The sequence below is a fragment of the Halyomorpha halys genome, unplaced genomic scaffold, assembly GCF_000696795.3.
Source record: "Halyomorpha halys isolate HHAL.00 unplaced genomic scaffold, Hhal_1.1 Scaffold81.1, whole genome shotgun sequence".
In the NCBI taxonomy this organism is placed as follows: domain Eukaryota; kingdom Metazoa; phylum Arthropoda; class Insecta; order Hemiptera; family Pentatomidae; genus Halyomorpha; species Halyomorpha halys.
In genome coordinates, this window is record NW_027115240.1 from 632,970 (window position 1) to 643,028 (window position 10,059).

The 10,059-nt window shown below is 28.3% G+C and overlaps 1 protein-coding gene across 1 annotated transcript in view; it reads right to left on the reverse strand.

Moving 5' to 3' along the window:
- kcc (solute carrier family 12 member kcc) overlaps nucleotides 1-10,059 on the reverse strand; it is a gene marked incomplete in the record, with an annotated part of 694,499 nt that overhangs the window by 11,551 nt on the left and 672,889 nt on the right. The window contains 7 exon segments of the mRNA XM_067052308.1: nucleotides 3,204-3,311; nucleotides 4,426-4,641; nucleotides 4,718-4,907; nucleotides 6,553-6,721; nucleotides 9,196-9,389; nucleotides 9,462-9,581; nucleotides 9,781-10,034. Of these exon segments, the coding sequence (XP_066908409.1) occupies nucleotides 3,204-3,311; nucleotides 4,426-4,641; nucleotides 4,718-4,907; nucleotides 6,553-6,721; nucleotides 9,196-9,389; nucleotides 9,462-9,581; nucleotides 9,781-10,034 (1,251 nt within the window).

Genomic DNA, 10,059 nt, shown 5'->3' on the forward strand with positions numbered 1-10,059 from the left:
ATATATATATTTTAAAGGATCTTGAGGTTCAATCAATAATATAACAACTATATTATGGCGATGTTTCAAGATTTTATATTGTCATTGACATGCCCCACTGTAAAATATCAGTTTTTGTTTTTTTTTTACAACAAATTTTCTCAACTATTTACAAGACACTTAAATCTACAGAATACAAATTAAGATTAATAGGTTATGAACTATGAAAATTGTAAAATCTTGACATGTAGCCCAATATAGTTTTTTATTATTGTCTGAGCCTCAAGACAGTTAAGAAAAAAGTTGTCAATACATTTTTGTATAAAGAGTGTTTAAGACTTGATTGACACCCCTCTTATTTTTTAGAATTACAAAGTTAAGCTTGTTAGGTCCTAGTTATGGATAAATGAAGTTTCTCTTGGTAGTGAAGTTGATTTTGTAACCTCTTATAGTTCTTCTCTAGCATCTTGAATTTCTACTGGCCTTTTGAATTTCAATTAGAAAGACCTTTTTTCTGTTTAGGTTCAATGTTATATTTTGTAAAGAAAAAAAAATTCTATTTTCTTAGTTCAAAGATGCAAATAGAAAATTAAATATAGAAGAGAAGTTTATTTACTTGTTATAGCCAAAATCTTATGAGACATTATTTACAGCCATAAAAGTTATATTAGATGTAAGTTGAATTTTCTGTCTTGTTTTTTAATAAAAATAATTTTTGAATTGTCTTATTGTTTGGTTGAGGAAGAGAAATTAGATAAATGTGAAAAAGCCCTGCCAAAAGTTATGACCGATGTTTCTTTTGTTTGTTTTAGCTGTGCTGAATCCCGATACACAAAAGCTTTTATGTAGAAACTTTTCAGTGTGATCAGGAAGAGGTTATTTTCACAAAGGAACTACAAAATTCAATTCAAATAGAGGTAAAGGTTTTTGGGAGTCAAAAGGATGAGATGAAGGACAAAGTCAACTTATGGAACTAATTTCTATACTGAAGAAGGTATAAGTCGAGTGTCATTTTTCCGAATTAAAATATACAATTGGAAAGCAATTCAGATTTTGTGTAGTATGCAAATTAAGATTGTTCGGATCATTTTTTATATGATTCAAGGGTTCTTAACAAATTGTACAAAATTGAAAACTCCAAAGAAAACATGATGTGACTTTGATGATGCTGGAGTTGGAAGCATAAATACAAATATTTATAATATGGAAGTTAATATGATAATGAGTTATCAGAAATTGATAAGTTGAAGAATTGTTTTAGTTTAAATTTTAAAATGAAGGATCTGGGTTCAAATAAATTAAAATATTTAGAAATAAGTATTGAAAAAGTAAATGATAATTTGTACATAGATTAATGTGATTACATATTTAAATAATGTTTTGAAAAAATTCAATATATTAGAATGTGAATAGGTTGAAACCTCCATGGATAACAACTTTAAAATAAGAGATGATTTTACTATCAACCCTGATAGAGAAAAACTTTATCATGAAAAGAGTCATTAATGTATGCTACAATTGATTTTAGGACAGACTTTTATTCTATCTTACTTAAATAGATTCCTAGATAAACTGCTTGATGCTTTCTGATAAGCTTCAAATTTTAATTAGGAATACAGGGTACTCAGGAAATATATTTCCTAAAGGCTTAGTCAATGTTAAAAACACACCAAATATCACCAACATTTTCAAATGTTTTTTTTATGATTTGCATTGAATTTACAGAATGAAATTGTTTGGATATTTTGTTTCCCATAGAAATCATCTAGTAACTGAGACATTAATTTATTGAGGAGCCCCATCATCATAGCAGGCAAATAAGTTTTCTCAGCCAGCCAAAGATTATTAAATTATGAGAACTGATTCTCACAGGAAATCCAATTCTCAAATAATTTAGTTCTTTATATTTGTTTGATTTTCTGCCCTGCCTGTTGCAAATTGTCAAAAACACAATGTATTCTTTGCAGTTTTTGGCAATTTATCCCTTAAAAAAGTATTGGAAAAATTTCTGAAAAGTACCTTTACAAAATTAGATTTTATATGAGAATCCTTCATTGAAAATATCTTTTACCATTGGGAATTCTAGAGATAAATGAGCTGGAGAACTGGAATAGGTTACAAAGTCAAGTTCACTACCAAATTAAACATCATTCACTTTAACTAAGATCTACCAAGTAGCATTTCATAATTCCCAAAACTCTCAATAAAAAAAGGAGGTGTTAATAAGTCCTAAATATTCTGTGTTTCTGTAAAATTTTGCCATGATTTTTTTAATTTTGATTTCACTTACTAACTAAAACCTAATTTTTAAATCAAAAGATATGTAGTACCTGAAGGTTACCTTAATTTGGTTACTCAGGAAATTGATAATGACATAAAGATAATGATTGAAAGTGAGTTGGGGTACTTACCATAAATAAGTCTGGTATCTCAATAATTTATAATTATTGGTATTAATTTGTATAATTTTTTTTTCATAAATGATCTGTTTTTAAATTAACAAATAATAAATTTTCGTCTGTCTACAGCACTTCATTAGTTAAATAAAATAAATGCAGCCAGTGAATAGTATTTTATTTTCAACAAATACTCTTTTTTTTTCTTTGAAATTTGCTATACTAATTAAAACCATTTTACATTTCCTCATCCAATTTGTTTTCAATAAATGTGTCTTATGTATTTTAACTATTTGAATAAATTAATTGATTCATTACATAATGAAGTAAATTAAGCATTCATCTCACTAGTAATTAATTAAAACTATTCCATCAAGCCAATATTCTTTAGTTATAATTACAATGTTAGGTCTAGAAAAACGTGATTCATTTCGATTTTAATACAATAATTACATTTAACTTATATTAATTATACCTCAACTTTTCATGAAATGTTATTAAATACTACTCAGCTATAATCAGGGGTGTACTCAGAGTTCACTCTAGCAGATTTGACACCAATGTGCATGTGTTTGCAAATGTTTGTGTAAGTAACATAATTCGGATATATAAGCAAGTGTTTTATTTTATAAAATATGAGTCACCAAATATATATTATTTATGTAATCTGTATCTTTTTAATTTTACATTTACCTATTGTGATTGAACAATAATTTATATGGCTTGGGGATGGACCTGGACCCTTTATCTGTGTACACCTCTGACTATAATCATAAGAGGTAAATGTCCTACATAAATTATGCAATAAAAATAAAAAAGGTTTATTACCATTCCCAAGGCTTCTCTTTTATTTAAACGTAGTTCACGGAGCATTTGATTTCTCTGTTCCATCATCAATGTTCTTTCATAGGTGTATTCTGATATATCATTGTCAGTCTAGTAAAAAAGAGGGAAACAAATGATCAAAATTTTAATAATAAACATAATATTTATGAAGTTTCTCAGACTAAAAACTTTTGGATATGAAACTGAAATTATCTAAAGCAAAGATGGAGAAAGTTACAAAAATATTTACTGAGAGTAAATATATATATAAAGTTACTGTCTGAGTCAGCTGTTACTTCAATGTCAGCTGAGTGAGAAGATCAGCTGGTGGAATGTATATAAAGAGATGTACTGAACCCAATAAAGCGAATATTTTACAGCAGTAGTTGACTATAAGAGCACTTAGTGCATAAATAGAAGAGTTTTCACAAAGATCCATGTAGGTCAAGGTGATTAAGGGTTTTTCATCCTTCAAGATAATAATAATAGCATGGTTATATTTCTTAACATTTGAAGCTTAAAATCATTTATTATAAAATCAGTTAGTACAAACGACAATTATCATTTTATTGATTAATATTTTGTATTTTATTTAACACGTTGATAATAGTTACTTATATGTTTTTCTGATGTCTACAAGATAAAACAAGAATCAACACATTTTAGTTTTTCGAGAACAAGGTGGGAGACTGGAATGGTAAAGGCCAACAATAACTGTCACAGCATCTCTAAAAACATAAACCAAACTGCTGATAAGGTAGAAAAATAGCCAATTTTTCAACTTTTAAAAAGATGTAAATATTATAGAAAATTAATGGAATGATGTATTTTTTTGAAAAAGAAGGGACCTTACTTTTAGGAAGATAACCCTCATATATTTTTGAGGCGGCTGCTGATCCTTAAAAATTTAAGATTACTTAAAATAAATCTATTTTTAGTGACTATGGCGAAGAAAAACAAATTCCTGTTGATCAATAGCAGCAATGAACAACACTGGACTGCCCTGCCCACTATTTTATTGACTGATACTAGGATATGAATCAAGTATGATTGGAGCTTATGAACTCATGTCTTTAAAAATATTATCCATATTAATGAAGTATTACATATTTATTTTACTTATGGTGATATCTTAACTTAAATATATTTTTTACCATCCTTTGGGGATAAAATTGTATATTTAAAAAAAAAAATCAGATCTGTAAAATAAACTAAGCTTGTTTACCATCTCAACAACTTCAACTTCTGCTTCAATTCTAAGGTGGTATAAAAATTTTTTTAGATCTTCCTTCATTTGAATGGAATTATCTTCCATTTGAGCAACAGTAAAGATCCTCAGTTTACAATTTTTCCAAGTCCGATGTTGCTTGAGTAAAAATGGTAGAAGCATCAATAAACCACCGTCATGGACAATCCACCAAACATCAATATTGCCATTCATCTGAAATCATATAGCATAATTCAAACAATGTTAAAAGAAATGCTGTATTCGTTTTACATTTCATTTATAAATATACCTTCATGGTAGAATTTGGAAAGAAATTAATTCCTTTAGGAACAAGTAGGGCCATACGGGCTGCAGCAACACTTCTGACAGTTTTCAAAAATGTAGCCCATGTTCGCTCATGGTTTGCTTGTTTCCAACAATAAGGCCAGCCAAGTATTACTGTGTTTGGTTTCATTCCACCAAGACCCGTTGTTTGAACCCTAAATTGATGAATAGCATTTGAGATGATAACATAATTTAATTTTAAATTATTTTATATACTTAAAAATCATACTATAAAAAAATTCAATATAATATAAGAATTATATATGAAAAAGATTTTCCTTCTTTGAACAGTGGATACTCTTATTGAACCATGGTGGCTTAAACAGCTCCTTATCACATAAATTAAATAAAGGATAAAGAAAGAAGAGAGAATTTGATGTATGGAGCAAACAGAAAATAAAAACCGGTTGAAGATGGGATTAAAATTAACTGAGAAAAACATTTAAACCTAAGTTTATTGAAAAATAGTGGGTAACTATGGTATGACTAGTCCCATATAACTCATATAGTTTCTCATATAACTAATCCTTTTATAATAATTAAAATAAAATTTAGATTAGAGTCCAAAATTAAGATATATAGGTGTTGACATTATTTTATTGGAAAACATATTTGCTAAAGTTGAATTAATAACAGCATGGTGATTCAACTTCATGTGTAAACTGTAAAAATATGACTATTTAAAGAAAAAAAGAAGGTTCAACCAAAATAATTAAGAATAATATATCGTCCATTACTGATGATTTAAAAAAAGTCTTACATAGAATAATATATTCCAAAGACTAATAACCTGGATTTTAGTTTGAATTAAATTAATTAAAATTGGTACTGAAGATAATCCTTATACAATCTTCAGTACTGATAAGGGATGGAAAAACATTAAAGTAATAGTTAATAATAATTAGACTAGATTATAGTCATTAATAGTTGCTGTTAACAAATAACTAATAAACTCTCATTATTATTAAAATCATCCAAAATTATTTTTAAAAAATGAGCACATTTATTTCTTTTAGAAACAAATTTAGGATAAACAGGTCAACCTTGAAATCAAATCACTTCATGCATCATACTAAATCAAATTTGGTAAAAACTAAGTAGCAATAACAAACACCAAGAGCAATAACAATAGAAGAGAAGAGACACATTAAAGGTATTTGATAACTTGAGAATTACTTAAAAAATTATGAATTCTACAAAAAGTAAATTTTTCCCATAAGGTGACAAGAAATTGATAACAAAAGATTCAATTTGGCAGGAGAAAATATCCTAATTGTTTTAAACATTTTTAAAATGTTACTAAGAATTGAAAGTTGAAGTGATTCTTTTCAACTGCAAGTTTGGAGTAGAGACAATTAGTGGAATAGAAAGAATATGGTTTAGTTTATTCAACAGACATAAAACCAAAGCAGTTCAGAAACCTATTACTGAATTCACCAAAATGGATTTTTAAACCTTTTGTGTTAACCAAAACCCATTATGATATTCGCCAATGAGGCCTTTAGGCACACAAAGCATTAAGGAATATATTAATAATATCGATCAATGTGAAACTTAAGTGGACCTAAACAAAGTTTGAACAATATCTTATAATAATTAAAAAACAAATATGAAATTTAACTCCTATGCACAAATAATATAATTAATTTATTTTCTTGACTGAATATACAGTAATAAATTTGTTTACCAATTTAATGTAAAAGAATTATTGCATCAAATTTATTAACATCTTCAAATGCACAAAATTGAAATTACAAAAGTGATAAAAAATCAAAAGAAAGTGGTTATAAATATACTTACAAATGACTTATGCCCTCAGGAACATTATTTGCTACTAGAATATCAACAAATCCTTTAACTTTCTCTTCTTCCATTACTTTTCTTAGACTACGTTTAGCAGCCATTGCCTCTCCTGCACAACCACAGAATTCTCCAGGTATGACAGCTACACAAATTGTCAGCCCCTTACCTAAAAATTAGTGAAAAAATAAAATTAATATAAATGTATACATGTATTACCTTTAGGACATGAAAAATTACAAAAAATTTAAAATAGAGAAAAAAATGTAATGGGTATCCCTTGAAAGAAGACAAATTCATAAATGATTTATCATTATTAATACTAAAAATAGAGAATTATGTTATACTACAGGTATAATATAGAATAAAATTCAAAAAGAGGTACTGACAAATTCCTTTTTAGAATTCCTCTTCTAGATTATTTTATGATGATGATGAAGTGACACAACCTATCAGTGCTAGAACTAAGAGCTTCAGCGCAGGAGCACCACCCATGTCTCTTCGAGTGTTGTGTGGTGTTTATTTATTGATTAATAAACAATTTTATGTATGAACTTGTCAAGATTATTGTAATTGTAAATGTATAACTTTATAAATAAACATTACAAAAAGAATATACTTAACAAAAAAGTAAGTTCTTACAGGCTGTGCCTCTCACTAGCCTTTGCATTCTTAGCAGAATCATTACCTCAGAGATGCTAGTAAAACAGTAACTTCTTCGGACATAGCAAATAAGCAAATTAAATATATTATTCCAACCTTTTTGATATGATGTGTCTTATTTCATGCTTGTTCCTAATTGTCACTTCCTCTTTCCTACTCCTTCAATCTTATCATAAGGACCTGCAGTGAGTACACAGTCAGTACTTACATTCCCCCTTTGTGCTTACAGACTAGTACCTTGTAAAACAAAGTTAGTTTCCTGCAAGGACCTGGACTTCAGACTAGTACCCTGCAGAGCCAAGTTTCTATCATTCAAGGTCTTACGACTTGCAACTGTAAGATACATCCTGTCCATTCACCTCCTAACCAGCTATCTAACCTATTTGAGTATGTATTTTTGAGTCCTTCTGCCACAGAGTCTCACATTATCAATTGGAGTCAAATCTAACACAACCACCTCAATAATGAGTTGGTAAAGGACCGTGAATTATATATATATATATATATATATATATATTTGAGGGGAAAATGATTATGGTGCAGTCAGTGAAGAACATAAATAAGTAAAAACTTATTTATCAGTGCCAAGTTTTTTCTACGCTCCAGTATCCCCAACCTTTGAATTGCTTTCAGATCTCACAACCAACTGTCTACACTCTACTAACATTTAAAAGATCCTATTCCACTACTATACCAATCTCATGTTGTATACCACATCCCTTGCTCCACTCCCAGACGTAATTCTTCATACATTGGTGAAAAAAACACACCTTCTCAAAGACTGCATCACTCAACATTACTGTTAGCCTCTTCCCCCCCCCCTTTACATGAGTTTACCAATTCACTTCTCATGCTGCTCTACAAGTCATTGTTCAATTTTTTCCCCCATATAGTTTATTTATCACCGTATAATTTACTGTTTATTTTTAATATTAAATTCCACTTATATCATATTATCTTTCAAAAGTTTGTTTACTTTATAGCTGCCTTTTTTACTTCAGTCCAAACGTTACAAGTGAACAAGGCCTACCACACTACTTGTACATGGTGTTGCTCCTCCGTCTAGTCAGTATGTCTCTCTTATTAACTACCTATGATTATTTTCTTTCTTTCCTCTCTTTTCTTATACTCTTTTTCTTCCTTCACCAACTTTATTGGTTATGTTCACCACATCTTATTACTGTTATTTATATTACTTACTACTCTTAGCATATATAACTTCATATCTACTTCTTTCATTTTTTTAATCTACTTACATATTTAATTAATCACATATTCATTTTTCTTTATATTTTTTCTATTACTTCAATTTTTATATAATTTTCGATTTTGTATATGTAGTTATTTCTATATGATTCTCATAATTATTTTCTTTTTTCATTCTTAATTTTAATATTGATATTTTCCCCGTATTATTATATACAGTTTCAATATTCTTATAATATTGCACCATGCATTTTCTTCAATACTACTTATGTACCTTCATTATCTGTTATCTTCTTATGTTTCTTTTCTTTCTTTTTGCTGTAAGTCCATTTAATAATTATGGTTGTTATCTTGTTTTTGTTCTAGATCCTTCTACACTGAATAGATGGTTTCTATTACATTAAATTATGAAAAAAGAAAAAGGGTATTTAATAACAATATTCATGATTAACTCAATGGAATGTAATAGAAATATCATTCATAAAACCAATATATAATAATAATAATAATAATAATACTTTATTTATTCTGGGACGAGTCCCTATAGAATAATACAGAGAAATCAATAGATGAGGGCTGAGGAACCTCAGAGATACTTAAACAAAAAATACAAAGAAATATAAACAGTCATTATAAAAAATAATTATAGGTTACTTTCTCACCTTTATCAGTTGAACAATAAAAAAAAAAAAAAAAAAAAATGAATGAATTTGATCTTCAAACACAAACAAATATTAAAAGTTTAAAGAAAAACTTGATTTAAAGCACATATACCTGCTTTCAACTGTGATGCAAAAGTGAAAACCTTTCGATATTTTGGAATATATTCATCAGTTAATTCACTTAAAATAAGGATTTGTGGTCTCCAGTTTTTGGTGTGAGGTGGTCCCTCTTCCAAACGTAAAAGACTATAACGAGCTGCAGATAAAGCAAGACCTCGTATACCATCACCCCATTCTTTCTCAGCTCTGAAATTGAGAAAAAAATGTTAATACATTATTTGTCAATCAAGTGAAATAATTGAATACAACTGAACCTACCCTCTATATTCAATGTATTTATATATTAATCCAGCCATTCCCATTGCTGCAAGTGCATAATACCAACTGGACATAAACATCACGGCAATACAAAGAGATAAACCAATAAAGGAGAGAGACCTATGAAGAATAAAATGAACAATTTTATTAGAATTTCCTTATTGATTTAAATATTATTCTTGTAAATAGTTGTCTAACATTTATTCTATTAATTTTTTTTTTAAATCAAATTAAGTCTGTTACTTTAAAGAACATATATATCTAGTATGTGTTTATAAAATCAAATATTTTATACAGAATATAAAACTTTAACAATTACCAATGATAATATTTGAAACGTGGTCTCCAGTTGGGTGTTCTTAATAATGTTTGTAGTGCACATGCAAGGTTTACGAATCCATAACACATTAGAAAAAACATAGAAAGTAAAGGAGCCAGATAATCAACATTTCCAAGTAATATTCCACATTGGCATATGAGGCATGTCAACAACAAGGCTCTTGTAGGTTCACCTCTTTTTGAAGAAACTGCAAACGGAGCTAAAAATGGTATAATACCATCTTTAGCAATTGCCTGAAAATGAAAAAAAAATAAATAT